The sequence below is a fragment of the Oncorhynchus mykiss genome, chromosome 4 (genome assembly GCF_013265735.2).
Source record: "Oncorhynchus mykiss isolate Arlee chromosome 4, USDA_OmykA_1.1, whole genome shotgun sequence".
NCBI classification, from domain to species: domain Eukaryota; kingdom Metazoa; phylum Chordata; class Actinopteri; order Salmoniformes; family Salmonidae; genus Oncorhynchus; species Oncorhynchus mykiss.
The window spans coordinates 16,346,985-16,364,420 of record NC_048568.1 but is presented as its reverse complement, the minus strand read 5'-3'; the positions used below and the strand labels follow the sequence as shown (position 1 = coordinate 16,364,420).

The 17,436-nt window shown below is 39.2% G+C and overlaps 1 protein-coding gene across 17 annotated transcripts in view; it reads right to left on the bottom strand.

Moving 5' to 3' along the window:
* The window catches only part of trdn (triadin), a 48,715-nt gene that overhangs the window by 5,910 nt on the left and 25,369 nt on the right, over positions 1–17,436 (bottom strand). For 9 of the 17 annotated variants that reach the window (XM_021600373.2, XM_021600374.2, XM_021600376.2 and 6 more), the window contains 22 exons: positions 14,116–14,154; positions 13,918–13,983; positions 11,863–11,907; positions 11,660–11,701; positions 11,363–11,407; positions 11,021–11,059; positions 10,870–10,923; positions 10,560–10,616; positions 10,330–10,377; positions 9,299–9,529; positions 9,011–9,052; positions 8,887–8,925; positions 8,639–8,668; positions 8,506–8,553; positions 8,371–8,418; positions 8,210–8,263; positions 8,057–8,101; positions 7,906–7,974; positions 7,513–7,656; positions 4,602–4,652; positions 3,572–3,841; positions 3,438–3,467 (listed from right to left, as the gene is read on the bottom strand). In XM_021600373.2, the coding sequence (XP_021456048.2) occupies positions 3,438–3,467; positions 3,572–3,841; positions 4,602–4,652; positions 7,513–7,656; positions 7,906–7,974; positions 8,057–8,101; positions 8,210–8,263; positions 8,371–8,418; positions 8,506–8,553; positions 8,639–8,668; positions 8,887–8,925; positions 9,011–9,052; positions 9,299–9,529; positions 10,330–10,377; positions 10,560–10,616; positions 10,870–10,923; positions 11,021–11,059; positions 11,363–11,407; positions 11,660–11,701; positions 11,863–11,907; positions 13,918–13,983; positions 14,116–14,154 (1,536 nt within the window). Of the gene's footprint in view, positions 1–3,045; positions 3,088–3,437; positions 3,468–3,571; positions 3,842–4,601; positions 4,653–7,312; positions 7,406–7,512; positions 7,657–7,905; positions 7,975–8,056; positions 8,102–8,209; positions 8,264–8,370; positions 8,419–8,505; positions 8,554–8,638; positions 8,669–8,886; positions 8,926–9,010; positions 9,053–9,298; positions 9,530–10,329; positions 10,378–10,559; positions 10,617–10,869; positions 10,924–11,020; positions 11,060–11,362; positions 11,408–11,659; positions 11,702–11,862; positions 11,908–13,917; positions 13,984–14,115; positions 14,155–17,436 lie in introns of those variants that run through there. The other 8 variants (XM_021600388.2, XM_021600381.2, XM_021600375.2 and 5 more) reach the window with 8 other exon arrangements.

Below are 17,436 nucleotides of genomic sequence, written 5' to 3'. Positions count from 1 at the left end.
TATGGATGAGTAGGTCAGGGCGTGACTTGGGGTTAGGCGAGTTTATATTTTCTATGTGGGGTTCTAGTTTCGTTTTTCTATGTTGGTGATTTTGTGTGATTCCCAATTAGAGGCAGCTGGTAATCGTTGTCTCTAATTGGGGATCATATTTAGGTAGCTTGTTTCAACCTGTGTTTTGTGGGATATTGTTTATGGTTAGTTGTATGTTAGCACTCCATTGTCGTCACATTTCGTATTTCTTTATTGTTTTTGTGTGTTTCACGAAATAAAGATGTGGAACCCAGATCACGCTGCACGTTGGTCCGAGTGCGCGATTGTGACAGTAACTCTGTGTTGTTGTTTGTGTCGCGCTGTTTTGCTTTATCTTGGCCAAGTCGCAGTTGTCAATGAGAGTTTGTTCTCAACTGGCCTACCTGGTTAAATAAAGGTGAAAAAACAACAACATTATCTTCAGAACTAACTCACATTTGAATATCTGGCTGTGTCATTATGACTTTGGAGAATTATTTATGACACACTTATTTCATTTGAAAAAATTCTAGGTGGCAAAGCTGAAAGGGGAGAAGACTGGGAGAAAAAGTGAAAAAGGTACTGCAATAACTGCCGAGCAGTTTTTTTGTTCATCAAATGAGCATTTGACAGTGTGCGGGTATAGTCATGGTATTTTTAAAAGACTATGACATCACTCATGGCATGCTAACTTCAATAATCTCCAAACTGCATGCAGAGATTATATTGGTATTCATGAGTTAATCTCTGGGTAAGTAAAAAAAAAAGACCTAAATCTCGAAATCTGTCAGTATCCCTTTAAAAATTAATACCCCATAACAGGTTGGGGTCAATTTCTACTTAATATAAGTGAAGATGTTAAAAGATGTTAAAAGGATAGTTAACTTTTTTACACCAAATAGTCAGTTGGCTAACAAAAAAACACACATTTGACTAAATTACATGTTTGTGGCTAAATCCCCTCAAGTTAATAGTGACTATTTAAACAACTTTGAATTATGGATTACAGTTCCTACTGGCCCATAGACTGCTTTCAGGGTAAGGAACCATCTGACTGGCTACAAGTGAAGTATCCCTTAATTGAATTTACAAGTCAATCATTGTAAATAGGGCATTAATGGCCAAGGATTTCTTATTAAACAACCCATAACTGTTCTATGTTCTCTTTATCTTCCATTTGTCCCCCCCCCCCCCCCCCCCCCCCCACAGATGCTGTCATGAAGCGCTTCCCGGATGCAACAAAGCGATGAGCGGGAACGGCTTACAACAGTAAAATGGCTGAATTGAGAAGCGATGAGAGACAAATTGTAATGTATAGGATTACATTAGGTTTGTGTTTTGTGTCGTTTTTATTACCTAGTACCACTGAAATAATGACCTGAAACATATATGTTAACATGTATTGTGACATATTAGGGACATTAATGTCATAGACACTTCAATACTATGTGTCAAACATATATGTCATTTCTCTTTGCTTATTTGAGCTGTTCTTGTCATAATACGGACTTGGTCTTTTATCAAATAGGGCTATCTTCTGTATACCAGACCTACCTTGTAACAACACAACTGATTGGCTCAAACGGATTAAGGAAAGAAATTACGCAAATTAAGTTTTAACAAGGCACACCTGTTAATTGAAATGCCTTCCAGATGACTACCTCATGAAGCTGGTTGAGAGAATGCCAAGAGTGTGCAAAGCTCTCACCAAGGCAAAGGGTGGCTACTTTGAAGAATCTCAAATATAATATAGATTTTGATTTGTTTAACCCTTTTTGGTTAATACATGATTTCATATGTGTTATTTCATAGTTTTGATGTTGTCACTATTATTCTACAATGTAGAAAATAGTAAATATAAAGAAAAACCCAGGAATGAGTAGGTGTCCAAACTTTTGACTGGTACTGTATGTGAATATAAGGCAGAAATATATGTCACATATATGAAAAGGGCCAATTCTTGTATATTTCAACATATACTGTATGAGACATACACTACCGTTCAAAAGTTTGGGGTCACATTTTTTGTCCATTACAATAACATCAAATTGATCAGAATTACAATGTAGATATTGTTAATGTTGTAAATGACTATTGTAGCTGGAAAAGACACCTCACAAGTCCTCAATTGGCAGCTTCATTAAATAGTACCCGCAAAACACCAGTCTCAACGTCAACAGTGAAGAGACGACTCCGGGATGCTGACCTTCTAGGCAGAGTTGCAAAGAAAAAGCCATATCTCAGACTGGCCAATGAAAAGAAAAGTTTAAGATGGGTAAAAGAACAAAGACACTGGACAGAGGAACTCTGCCTAGAAGGCCAGCATCCCAGAGTCGCCTCTTCACTGTTGACGTTGAGACTGGTGTTTTGTGGGTACTACTTAATTGTGCTGCCACTTACAGTATATGTGTGGATACATATATAAGCATATATGGGCATATATGTTTCCACCATATACAGTATGCCCATATAAAACATATAAGAAAAATACATGGTACATATCCTGTACTGTATGTTTGTTTACCATAACCTAAGTGTAGAGAGAGGGAAGGTCATGCAGGGAGCACAAGCATGACTACAACCCCTATTTAAAAGAAAGCAACTGCTGCAGGTCTTAAAATATATATAAATCAGTCAGTTTTGCTATAATATTATACATACAGTACATGTCGTATTGCTTAAGGTTCAGGGTACGGTGTGAGGCAAATCACACAGGACGCGAGGAGAGAGTGACTTGGAAGATGGGTCAGGAAGGGATGGGACTAGAATATCAAGAATCCACTGGTTCACTCAATAGAACATCCCCCTAATGTCTTTAATGCATTTGGTTTAAAATCCAGTAAGTGTTATTACTATTTCTCACTAGGCATAATCTCTCTCAATAACTAAATGCTGGCTCCGTGAACAGTGTTTAATAGCACATCATCAACACGATTATTTTACTCCCAATAAATCACCACAGAGCAATTAACAGTAGAGAGAGAGAATCCTATTCTCTTTTGAGTTGACCAGTGGAGTGGAATATATAGCTACTACCTTAGTCCTGAGTAGAAGCTAAAGAAGATTCTGCCCCAATCTCTAGAAATGGTAAACATATGATCATTGTAATGTGAAATCGCAAGGGAAACTGTTGCTACAGTAGCTAATTAATAAAAATCATATTTGCATATGATCAACATCACATCAATTGTATAAATGGTGTGTACATATGAAATCATAAAAAAATCACATGTATATGATTCCCACTTCCAGACTACCGTAGCAGTAAATGTTTTACGCATTACATTAGGATTTTACTAGTCTGAGACCACACACTGAGATAATCCTAAATAGTAAATGCATCAGACGGTTAGACAGAGCACCACCATGCTACATCCGTATCTCTCATTTGAATCAAGCACAGGCACAAGGCATTGGTATTTACTCACTTGCTTTACCAGGGGTCTTTACTTCTTTTTCTGAAATCATAGGAAAAAAGAATCAAACATAAATCATCAAAATACATCAATAATGTATGAACTGTTTGAGGAAAGGTATCATTTGATACTTTGAGCCAACATACCTTGAGACTCTTTCACAGATTTCTTCTCAGCCTTCTCAGTCTTCTTAGTCTTCTCAGACTTCTCAGCATTCTCAGTCTTCTCAGCCTTCTCAGTCTCCTCAGTATTCTCAGCCTTCTCAGCCTTTTTAGTCTTCTCAGTCTCCTCAGTATTCTCAGTCTTTTTAGTCTTCTCAGCCTTCTCAGTCTTCTCAGCCTTCTCAGTCTTCTTAGTCTTCTCAGTCTTCTCAGCCTTCTCAGTCTTTTTAGTATTCTCAGCCTTCTCAGCTTTATCTATGAGAAGATACAAATGCCAGTTAACCTGTTCTTCAAACTCTGCTTATAATCTCAAACATTTTCTCTTCAAACTGTAACACAAAGTGACATGGCTGTAATTGCAGTTTTGCCATGCATAAACGTCCTCTCTAATCAAGTGACGAGAGACTGGTTTTATTTTTCATGTGTTGTTTGTTCCGGGGAAATGTACATAATGATTGATGTGAAAGAGAATCATGCAACGCTTATTCAATACAGATCTGCGCTGTCGAGTAGCCAAAGTAATTCTGCCGGGCCTTTGTCTAAAGTCATGGCGTTTGACAGATCCAATTTCTTCTTGTCAACTAGTGTTTTGTGTTTAATAAGCATGAGAAAGTTAACTGATGCTGGCATGTAGTTAACCTATCACTATAATGCTATACCATTATGCGTGGCATGCTATTCAATAAAAAATGTGCCGCTTTACAAAACACTATAATAGAGAAAAAGAGGGCATCCAGTGATTATAATATGACATTTACAAGGTTGATCCATGGACAAGGAGCTCCTCAATAAAACAATGAATAATAAAAAAACAACACATTTGATGGTGCTATTTAGCATGACAGATATATTCAAACCCTTGAAACCCCTCCTTTGTGGCTGCTCCACTTTTAGGCAAGATAGGGAATGCATTAAGCCCTACATGGATTCACGTGGTAAACAAACAAAAGACAGGAAGTGACCTGCTTATCGAAAGAAAGGAGATGTCTTGCTTCGGGATTGAACATTTACTTACGTGGTTTAGTGGGCTGGGCCGTCTTCACAGAGTGTGTGGCTTTAGCTTTGGCTGAAAGAAAAAAAAAACATTAAGTACATTTACAATAACAATACAATGACACATTTACAAGCATTTTGGTGTATGCCGGGATCAGATAAAGGTTTTGCACCATGTACATGTATTATTTAACTGTAATTATGTAAACAGCGTTTGAATTAGTTGAAACTTGAACAAGTCATTCACGAACAGCGTTTAAAGCGTTTCATGACAACTATAAGTCAATCTGTGCACCTTGCGTTGACACGTGACCGTCAATAAAAGTTGGAGAATTAACTATGCACGCAGTAAACAATTCTAGTCTTTTACGTATTTATGTCGAGGAGGGACTGAAATGGCATGGAAGAACTCAATGCCGCATCACAATCTATTGATTGATCACTCTAGTTGACCTGAGGTCATTCATTAAATTGAGCCATTTGCCTCAGGTTTATTGATTAAAAGTCTTGGCAGCCGCACTTTGATATAGGCTGCATTTCACATGGTCAATACCGGATTTCCACTTTTCCTCAGCTCAGTTCATTACTGGAATCTAGTGTTGTTGGCCTGGCAATGAAAGGCTGCAGCCCATCCCAAATATCCCATAGCTAAAGGATGAGGCTTAGTCAAACAAGGACTGTAATATCTGATCGCTCTAATGGAAGATAAAAGAAGAGTCTGTTTGTAGTTGTGTAAACAGATACGGTATACTGCGTCGATGTTGCTACGGTAGCTAGCTTTTACAACATCTAATCCGTTTTGAATTCAGTAGCAGCATCTATTCAAACTAGATCCTAGCATTTTTATACTTTTATATGAACAGAACCCACCGCCTGATGCCTTCACATCCTTCACCTTGTCTTCTTCTTATGCAAGGAGGAAAGATGTATATGAGTGACATGTATTCTAATCTCTCTGTGAAAACGTCAAAAACGGTAGGAACATGCCGGTCTTAGCAGTCATCGGGTCCATCTATATCACAAATCCAAATAGATTCCCATCTTTTATTAAAAAAAACTCGTTGATGATGTTACATTACGCATACTCTACGCATACTCTTTCCCTAACCTTGTGTGGGAACGTATAAATCGGGTTCAGTGCTGTACAATGGATTGCCTGCAGTGCAGCAAGACATACAACAGGAGTCTGGGTTTTGACCCCAATAAGAATCCAATCTAAGAAACACCACAGATAAAATGTTCCTTCATTAGCTACCTGTTTTGCCTATCTACATTCTACAACAACACCAACATGTGACCCTTTACAAGATACGTTTCAGCATAAAGCTCTATAAAAGAATGCAAAGGGGACTTTTTAAATTCGTCTTTGGCTGGTGTAAACAGCCTCAGGGTAAAGCCAGGGTAAATCGCATGGAATAGTGTTTTTTATAGGGTTAAAGGCAAGCTTTTGAGAATCTCACAAAGCTACCAGGTTCTTTCTTTGGAATTAGACAAGGGAGTTAAAAACCGTTGAAATCACTTCCTTCATTCTAATGAAAATAGATTCATCAGCTATGCAAAAGGATATGTAATACCCAGATGACACCCTGTTCCACCCTACTGTATGCCTGTCATCAATGTAGTCAAAACACAGCGAAGCCATATAGCGTTAACCATGTTTGTTTTGTTTTCACAGATGTCCCACTGTTTGTGTTTGATTTTAGGGTTCAAGTCCTTGAAGGGAATTACTGTACATCTGGAGTGAAGTTCTTCCAAACCCATTACCCAGGTCAGTAAATCGGCACTTTGCTCTACCATGCAGACAAACCGCAGGCGATATACAGGGAGGTAATTCAGAGAGGGATCCTATGGTAATGGTCTAGATACAGGGAGGAAATTAGGCATTGGGTGGAAGGAGCAGAACATATGCTGAGGGTAGACAAAAAAATAAATGCCAGGTAAACATTTGAACCCTACATTTAACTGCTCAGGAGAGTGTGGAGACAATCAGGATGCCTGTATGAGAGACTCAAACCTACATACGTGACCTGATCGCTCCATGCTCCGCAGAACACGTATTCAGTTATTCGGTATGCTGCATTTCAGAGGTTGTTCATACTTGTTTAGCCAATACAATAATTGAGCGAGGAAATAAACTCATCCATGTTGTGGGCCCCGGGGAAGGGTTGCCATAGTAATGTGATGGAGGGTTGAGCACGCGATGACGGTATTCACCAACAGAGGAAATGGAATAGCACAATCTTATTAACATCGAGAGATAACTGGAGGAAAAACTGGATGTATTAGAGATGTTGCAGCATCCTTCTGAAGGATTTTTTGCAAGTGACATATTATTATATATTGTGTAAAAAACCAAGCTCCCACTCTGCTAATATGGGTCATCCTGTAGGTTTCATAACCATTAGGTGCTAGAGTACATAACGGGAGAGAGCTGTTAAACCGCTGTAGGTCCTGGTCACCAGTATGAATGAAGTCCGCCAGCCAGTGCTAACTAACATTAGCGCCGTGACTGGAAGTATATGGGTGTCTGCTCGCAACTACCTGTAACTTCCCTTGAAGTGTTAACCTGTTTGTTTCCAAAAAAAACCCTCAAAAGTCCACTCGAAGCATAGTCAACTCATTCTTACTTTTTCTCTCTGCCACTTTCGGTTTCTCTTTTGCTGATGGGAAGACGTTTCTATTAATGTACCACGTAGTAAAAATGCAAAGAGAAAACAGTGAAAGACATAATACTCAGTTTCTGCTCTGCACCCTAATAGATGGGACTGATGCACTTTACTGTGCCTGCTTCAGGTGCGTGAGTTAGCTTCTCCTTCATTGCAGGGCCTAAAAGTGTGAGCAAAGTTAGACAGCCTGATTCCAATTTTCATTGTATCTAACTGAAAATAATCTGTATTTAGTGTGAAAAAACATTTCAATTGCTGTGTGGCTACCTTTTCTCGTAGACGTGGGTCTTATAGCGACAACTCTTCCGGTGGCTTTTGCCATTGGCACCACTACATTTGTGTGGTTACCTTTTCTCATAGTGGGGACTCTTGGAGTGGCTTTCTCTTTAGGGGCCTCGGGTTCGAAAACAACTAGGGCAGAGATTCTATTATTTATTACATTACATACTAATAAAACACAAAGATAATAAGGCTCCTGATTGAACAAGTTAATTAAGCCAAGCAGGATGTAGGAAGCGCTATTCCATTCTTTACAAGCGACCATTTGGCTTTGGCTTTTGCAGCAGACGGTTCTGATAGAAACAATACATGTAATATGTGTCTAACTACAACCCATGGTGGGCATTTACTCAGGTTAACATTTGTGAAATACAGTATTACCTTTCTTGGTAGAGGGTGTGGTTGTCTGGCTAGTGGTTGCCTTGACTTTTTCTTTGGAGATTGCAGGCTCTAAAAAAATATATACATATATCCACACTTAGAACATATGTTAATTTGTGGACTGGAATAACTTGATCTAAGTTGATGTTACCTTTCTTTGTAGGAGTTATTTTGTCCTTGTCCTTTTCCACAGGATCTGAGACAAAGGAAAATACAATAAAATATGCTTTACCATTCAAAATACAGTATACATACAGCTCAATGTTGCTCTGAGAATCCCATGGCAACTAAATATATTTGTTACCTTTCTTGGCAGTTGTTGTTTTAGCTTTATCTTTGGAAACAACAACCTCTGAAACTCAGAACACAGACCAAAAAAAACGTAAATTCACACACTGAACAACTCTAAAAGGTAGACATATATAAAATGCCTGTGTATACATATTACAACCTACGCTGAAGTACCTTTCTTTGTCGTGGAAGGTTTTGTCTTTTCTTCAGCGACAACAGCTCCTGGAATGAAAATATCATGGTCAACATTTTCAAATAAAAGTCAAGTACGCAGCATGTTATTAACAATGTACGGAGCAAAAACTTTACCTTTCTTCACAACAGCTGGTTTGAACTTCCCTTTGGACACCGCAAGTTCTAGAAGGAAAGAAAGAAATAGAAACTATCTGACTGTATTTAAATACAGAAAGCAATGATCCCGTTCAATTGTACAAACTCTTACCTTGCGTCTTAACTTTTCCTTTAGGAGACTCTGGGGAAAAAAATGAATGATTGACAAAATATAGTTAGAAAATCTGATCGATGTGTGTCTGCTATGGTGTAATACTTATAAGCAACTATCTTACCTTTGCCTGAAGTAACTTCTAACACTGAAACTCTTACCATTGAGTTCATTTACATAACAAGTACTGAACATATACAGTTTTCAGTTAGTGTGAAGGATGATTTGGTATGTAGAGAGTCTCTTACCCGTCTTTGAGGCAGCTGCCTTGGTCTTTTCCTTTGGAACTAAGAGTGAAGAAGAATGTGTTCCGATCAGACATGAACAAGTTATGTAAGTGTATCCCTTTGAATCAACACAATATGTTCGTACCCTTCTTTGTGGAGGCAGCCTTTTCTTTGGGAGCCTGTGGTTCTTCAATGGAAAAACAGTCTGTTAAGAGTTTCCTTTCAAGCACAGTATAAAGGGTCAATAAATAAATAAAATATTGAATTGAATATGAGTATTTTAATTTACATGGAGGGAATATAAGCATTGTTTCTATCTTTGTGGAAAAGTAATATTCATATTATTTGCAAGCACTCTGTCCCTTTAGAGAAAGATGACCTAGTTCCAATATCAGCTACTAAGTTAGAGTTTACGTTCTGAGATAATAATTACCTTGAGTCAATGGAGCTGGTGCAGGAGCTGGTGCAGGTCCAGGTGCTGGTGCAGGTGCTGGTTCAGCCGGTAGAACTGGAGTTGTTGGTTGAGCTGGTTGAGCTGGTGCTGGTTGAGCTGGTGCTGGTTGAGCTGGAGGAGCTTGATAAGCTGGAGGAGCTTGATAAACTTGATAACCTGGAGGAGCTTGATAAGCTGGAGGAGCTTGGTAAAATGGCTGAGCTGGATGAGCTGTTGGAATGGGCAGTGGAGATGATGGAAAGAAGTGGTAAATTCAAATGGAGCCCAGATGACATATCTCATCATGTATCACGTACAACTCTAGATAAAATCAAACAGGTTCGCTAGTTAAAATTGTATGTGACGACAAGGAGAAAAAAGTAGCTGAGGTGGTGAGCAACTAGGGACTAAACCAGGGACGTTAGATAATGTTAAACAGCAAGACAACAGATCAGTTAGACTTCTATGTACAATGCCTTTTCATTGCATACTTGGTAACCATGTACTATACTTAAATGGTACTGAAGTTATAGAATATGGTGCACGAAAAGTAATTCATGTGACAGAATGTAATTGAAAATAATTAAGGGCTTTTACATGTATTTATTTTTTTGTAAACACAAGATCTTTGAGGTGAGAAGCACCAGGAAACACCAAGAGACTGCTGGGAAAAGCCACTGCAACTCGAGGAGCTGACAGACCAATAAAGGAACATAGTACAGAACAGTTTAAAGATGTAAATCTTTAGTATTTTCAAAATGGTTGTTGCTAACACTACTCAAATGTTCACCCAGAGATAATCATTAGAAACCTATACAAGGCCATAAGGACGTAAGGACATATAGTAAACAGAGGCTGTGACGCAAATATCACTCAGCCCTAGGTTTTCCTGGTTGAGTCACATGGTCAAGAGAAACTCCTCGCCCAAATAACAACACAGAGCTCTGCAAACAAAATGTCAGGCACATTTAAATATTGTTAATGTTGACATTAAATGCCTGATTGGCAAGAATGAAAATAATACCAAATACCTGTCATAGTTGTAGGTGGAAATGGATTGTCTGTGAATATATGATGCACTGGAAGATAAATGGAATCAACACCTTTTCAGTCAAGTTTGAGAAGGATATATTACCCTGGACATGTACAGGACTGTATTATACTGCAATAGAAGAGTGACATACAGTATACAGAAAAACAAATACCACTGATATTGTACAGTATATTCAGGAGGTGCTTTAGAGCATAAGTGCCTACTTACAATACCAGCCAGGAGATGATGATGGCCAGTAGACTGGTGTGGGTTGACAGGCGGGAACTGCAACATACAACAACGCACATTCATACAGAACCTACATACGTTGCGATATGTTTAATGTATTCAATAACCTTTTGCTTGAAAGAATGCTTTATCAAAGTACGTGTTAGAAAAACAACATGCTCAAAAGGTGGTCCGATTCGTATCTACTGTATGTTCTCTCTCATTCTTGCATGTTCTCTTGTACTGCTGCAATGTGTCCTAAGATGACACAGTGCTACAGTACCTAAACGTTTTGTCTCTACAAATGTACCTGGCGCAGGTGCAGGTGCAGGTGCAGGCACCCCAGCATCTACATGTTGAGACTCTGCAATGTGATAAAAAAAAGAGGTGTTTGACAAACACAAGTACCTTTACAGAAGGACTGTTAAAACCACGGTGTGATTATTGCATGACTGAGTTACCTTCCTTTGTGGCCTTCGCTTCCTTTTTAAGTCTTAGTTCTAAAGGAGGGAAAGGGAAACGGTACGGTACAATGGGGTTACATCTGATGGGTGACTTTGAAGTCTTTTCCCACCTCCGCCGCTCTAAAGACCTTCATCTCCCCACTAGAACTGATGAATGGTGGGAGGCACTGAGAAAGAATACCTTTTAATCATCGACTATACCCTTTCCTCCATCGAACTACACAGAAGCATGTACTGTTCTGCAGTGTAAAAGACATTGAGGAAGATTTGAATAGATGTTTACATATACACGGCTAAGTCATTCATCTTGGGCTTGTACTGTATTTCAGAATGTCCTACCTCTCTTCCTGATCGCCGCTTCTAATTCCAATTTCCTTGCAGCCTCTGGTTAAATTACATAGTTGGAGATACAGAGATTCAGCCACAAAGTGATCTTACAATATTTACATTTATTCATTGTTTCATTTTGTTTTGTTTTATTCAAACAACTTGCAAACAGCTTTTCCCTGTTATTCAGTTGAAATGCAGCAATATGGTAGGCTATTGCACAAGATCACTTGCCATTCATATTATAGACATTTTTGATCTGCTATTTCAGAAATGTGATAATGAGCTGCAAACAGCGATGATTCCTACCTCTCCTTTTTGGCTTGTCAACTGGCCTGCACATGTCACGCTCTTTATGACAGAAAAGGGGAAAATCAATCATGAATACGTGTCATTGGTGTTCTTTCTCATATATCGAGCAACTATTACTTTCATCATGTTTCTTCCTTACCTAATATTCTGTATGATCAACAATTCAAATGCACAGTAAAAGTACAGAAAACACATAGTACCTCTCTTAGCTCTCATTACTGGTTCCTTTTTAGGGGGCTCTGCCTCTGAAAATGAACGCAGAATACAAAACATAAGGGAACATTCGGTCCACATTCTTGCTTAGCACTGTAGTTGCATGCCAAAGATGGAAGCAAGTTTTTTGAGAACACGTTCAGGCATGTATTGCTGTTTTATAATAAAACCATATTATATATTTTTTAAATTATGAAAATGAAGAATGTGTGAACATTTAAATAGCTTAGATCATCATTGGCATTATTATATTGAACAGCTAACTACTTATGTCAAATGTGGCAAAGAGGTGAAGCTGATAAACCATCAAGAATATACAATTCGATCTTTGTTCCATCTTTAACTTTGAAAAGATACCTGATCAAACCGAAAGAGAATGAAAGACCCTCCACTAGTATAAAGATCAACAGATTTGCACTAAGATTGAATTGGTTCATCCGTCCCCTCTAGTCTCTATGCTACTTTCAAAGCTACTTTCAAAGCAACATGACATCTCAGCTTCACAACACATGCTCTTCCTCTCGGGAGTGGCCATTTTAACTGTGGACGACAAAATTGGTATAGTCAAACATGTCACAAAGTTCAGTTTTGAAAAATGATATTATTAATACATTTTAAATTAGGCTCGGACTCAGCTAACACATATAATATGAATGTGTTTACAGACCAGTGTTAAATTTTGATTGTCTTTAACCTTTTATCTTACTCTGAAAAAGGTAGTTTCAGACAAGCAATAGGACACTTGAGATCCTACAAAGTCAACAACTCAGAGTGCATACTTTATCATGCAATGCTCATATAATGTGCCTATCTAGCATAGCGCTATCAAACAGAACACACATCGACGCAGTGTATAGATATAGACATACTGTATCCATCACCAATGTAGATGTGCCTCTTTTCAAACAGCAGGGGCCAGCATTGTGCCTATTGCAGCAAGCTTCAATACTGCCATGCTCTCTGAGGTCTCAACGTACTTCCAGTTACAAACATGTTATTAAGACAAAAACACACTCCACCTGAACACTTCAAGTGAAAGCTTACAAAAACATGCAAAACGTGAGACCAGCGTTACTGCATGCATATAATTTACAGCATACATGGATGCATCACAGTTTACAGTACTTTCCATAGGGCATTCGAGCGATCTTTTGGTTACTGGTCCAACGCTCTAACCGCTAGGCTACCAGCCGCCCTACACATTGAGAGTTATATATTGAGAGTGCTGCTCTGGGCCTGTTAATGACTTTGCATTCCTGTTCCTCTACTTCTATATAAGCTCTTACTTCAACAGGGACCAACACCCTCCGTAGGGAGCAAGAAGAGATACACTACTGTGCTGCTATTCCTAACCACACGAAGGATAAAGTGACTCGAACATACCTTCCCTGGCTAATTCCCTCTTGACACTTTTAGCTATATGTCACAGATATACCGTCAGTTAGTGAAATGCATCCTAATGCATGGCTTATCTAAACTTTTCCTCTAGATGGCGACTTTGAGAAGCAAAACCAAGGAAACGCCAACCATAACGCAATATGAAGTCACTGAGGATTGTCATTACTGAACTTGAAATGAATGTTTGGAAGAAACACTGCAAGTTGTAACAATGGACTTCGCATTACTTGAGAGTTAGTATGTCAACAACACCATTTAAGCCACAAATGGAACTTACAACACGGATATCGCCAAACCAAAGTTTTAAGTATTGCCAATAGACTCATAAGTCAGAAACAGAAAGAGATGTTGAGTCTACTACACATACGATCCTCTCAATGTCAGAGGATACTTCTTGACATTTATAAAGCTTCTCTCTACAGCCAGTTCTACATTCAAAGATGAATTCAAGACTAAAGCAATGCAGAAAGAATCACTCCAATATTTTGTCATACAAATGCATCTGGTCCATAGGGGAACACAGCCCTTACTATGAGAATAAGGTCAGCCAAAGGTATGATAAAGATAAAAAGGGGTTAGTAATGAATGGCTCTCACTTCTCCATAACCATGCAAGATATTGATCTATTATCGGTATATAAATACCTTTCCCCTCCGTTGGCTCACTTGTGGCCTCTTTGGGCTTGGACGAATGCATACAAGGGCACACTACTGAAAAATGGAATGCATAGCTTTAAGACTACATAGAGCGGAATAGATCATTGAAATGTGCAATTCCCTATTTATAATTGTTTCTTTTTCACTTATATTCAGATCACTACAGACCAGGCTGCTCTGATATACCTTGTTCTGGAGGAGGAGTAGCTTGCTTGACCTTTAGTTCTGAAAAAGAAGTAGATTTACTGATCAATACTAATAAATATATAAACAGCAAAATGGTCTGGTATACTAAATCCTCTTCGAAATAATCAATCAATGCAAACGTAAGGTGGAGCTCTTTTTCTTTACGTCACACAGATATCACCTCATAAAAGACCTGTCGTACTACGCTCCAAGAACAGGGGGAAAGAAAAGGTAGGTGAATCACAGACAATTAATAGAATGAATTATTCAACCAAGAGGGAGATTCTTTTCTCCTTGGAAAATCAATATTCATCCAAAACAAGTGCTTTTCAGAGCTAACAATAAGCGTGCTTCCTTCTGTAAAAGTCAGAGCTCCTGTAGCGTTTACATTATGCATTCATAAATCAAAAGGTTATGACTGGAATTAATTTGAAAAGTGGAGACAGTAAGTCACAGGATGCGAATATGACAGCTTTATTAGAAATCTGGATTGCTTGAATTTGTCAGAATTAATGTGACACATTTTGATTAAACGGCAACCTTTCACTGGAGAGATGAGATCTTCACTGCAAACCTATCTGGCTGAAAAGAGTGGCACATGACATACAGTGGGGAGAACAAGCATTTGATACACTGTCGATTTTGCAGGTTTCCCTACTTACAAAGCATGTAGAGGTCTGTAATTTGTATCATAGGTTCACTTCCACTGTGAGAGACGGAATCTAAAACAAAAGTAATTAATTTGCATTTTATTGCATGACATAAGTATTTGATCACCTACCAACCAGTAAGAATTTCAGCTCTCACAGACCTGCACCTGTTTGAACTCGTTACCTGTATAAAAGACACCTGTCCACACACTCAATCAAACAGACTCCAACCTCTCCACAATGGCCAAGACCAGAGAGCTGTGTAAGGACATCAGGGATAAAATTGTAGACCTGCACAAGGCTGGAATGGGCTACAGGACAATAGGCAAGCAGCTTGGTGAGAAGGCAACAACTGTTGGCGCAATTATTAGAAAATGGAAGAAGTTCAAGATGACGGTCAATCACCCTCGGTCTGGGGCTCCATGCAAGATCTCACCTCGTGGGGCATCAATGATCATGAGGAAGGTGAGGGATCAGCCCAGAACTACACGGTAGGACCTGGTCAATGACCTGAAGAGAGCTGGGACCACAGTCTCAAAGAAAACCATTAGTAACACACTACGCCGTCATGGATTAAAATCCTGCAGCGCACGCAAGGTCCCCCTGCTCAAGCCAGCGCATGTCCAGGCCAGTCTGAAGTTTGCCAATGACCATGCATGAGGAATGGGAGAAGGTAATGTGGTCTGATGAGACAAAAATATAGCTTTTTGGTCTAAACTCTACTCGCCGTGTTTGGAGGAAGAATAAGGATGAGTACAACCCCAAGAACACCATCCCAACCGTGAAGCATGGAGGTGGAAACATCATTCTTTGGGGATGCTTTTCTGCAAAGGGGACAGGACGACTGCACTGTATTGAGGGGAGGATGGATGGGGCCATGTATCGCAAGATCTTGGCCAACAACCTCCTTCCCTCAGTAAGAGCATTGAAGATGGGTCGTGGCTGGGTCTTCCAGCATGACAACGACCCGAAACACACAGCCAGGGCAACTAAGGAGTGGCTCCGTAAGTAGCATCTCAAGGTCCTAGCCAGTCTCCAGACCTGAACCCAATAGAACATCTTTGGAGGGAGCTGAAAGTCAATATTGCCCAGCGACAGCCCCAAAACCTGAAGGATCTGGAGAAGGTCTGTATTGAGGAGTGGGCCAAAATCCCTGCTGCAGTGTGTGCAAACCTGGTCAAGAACTACAGGGAACGTATGATCTCTGTAATTGCAAACAAAGGTTTCTGTACCAAATATTAAGTTCTGCTTTTCTGATGTATCAAATACTTATGTCATGCAATAAAATGCAAATTCATTACTTAAAAATCATACAATGGGATTTTCTGGATTTTTGTTTTAGATTCCGTCTCTCACAGTTGAAGTGTACCTATGATAAAAATTACAGACCTCTACATGCTTTGTAAGTAAGGAAACCTGCAAAATCGGCAGTGTATCAAATACTTGTTCTCCCCACTGTAGCTGCAGATAACAGAGAAAAGAATGGTGGTTACCATGGCGTTTGAGGCCATATGTTTCATTTGGGAGATACAATTTCAGGATAACGCAATACTTCCCGTTTGTGTAAATCCAAATATCATGCTACAGAAATCAAATCTGGAGCTGCTTCTCAGATGCTTTCGGGGGACATTGAGACTGATCTCATTGGAAAGATTTTAGCCCCAAAACAATACTACTCAACCATGTGGTCTTGTTTCTGTCTTCTGTGAACTATACTTTCGTAGTTTGAACAAGCGTGCTAGAGAAGATACTGCGTACGTCCTCATCATCAACAGGTAAATGCTTAATGGCTGTAGGACAAAACAGGACAAATGAAACTATACGATCATGTCACGATCACTGATCCGTTACACTATATGCTCATGTATCTGTTTGCTGTTTATTTTTTATATATACTAGTTTCCCTTTCTATCATATTACAATATATGTTATTACGCAAACTGTAGTTCGGAAAATTGTCCTTCTTTCTCAACCAGCTACAAACACAACAGAACATCTAGTGTACAATAGACTGTCACGTCCTGACTTCAGTTCCTTTTTTTATGTCTCTATTTTAGATTGGTCAGGGCGTGAGTTGGGGTGGGCATTCTATGTTTTGTTCTATGTTTGTATTTCTATGTGGTTGGCCTGGTATGGTTCCCAATCAGAGGCAGCTGTCAATCGTTGTCTCTGTTTGAGAACCATACTTAGGCAGCCTGTTTTCGCCCTTGAGTTGGGGGTAGTTGTTTTCTGTCTCTGTCTCTGTACCAGACAGGACTGTGTCGTTTGTTCCGTTGTTATTTTTGTTCTAGTGTTCAGTGTAATTAAAAGATCATGAACACGTTCCACACTGCACCTTGGTCCTCTCCTTCTTCCACCTATGACAGCTGTTACATAGACACTCATTTGATGGAAACTTTTTTCCATTCCAGTTTAAGTAGAGCCTTTTGCAAGACATGACAAATAAGGTCAAACCACTTCACGAGACAGAAGAAAAATGTAAAGTTCCACAGACATTAAAGGGGAATGGAAACACTTTCGGAAGTAAATCTAAGCAAGAGATCTATTCAATCCACAAATACTAAACATGTTAGCTGGCGTTCTGAATCCTAGTGTGTCCACTCCCCTTTAACATAATACTTTTTGTCGTGGCAAGGTGTCCTTGGATTCTGAAGAGAATGAATTACTCATA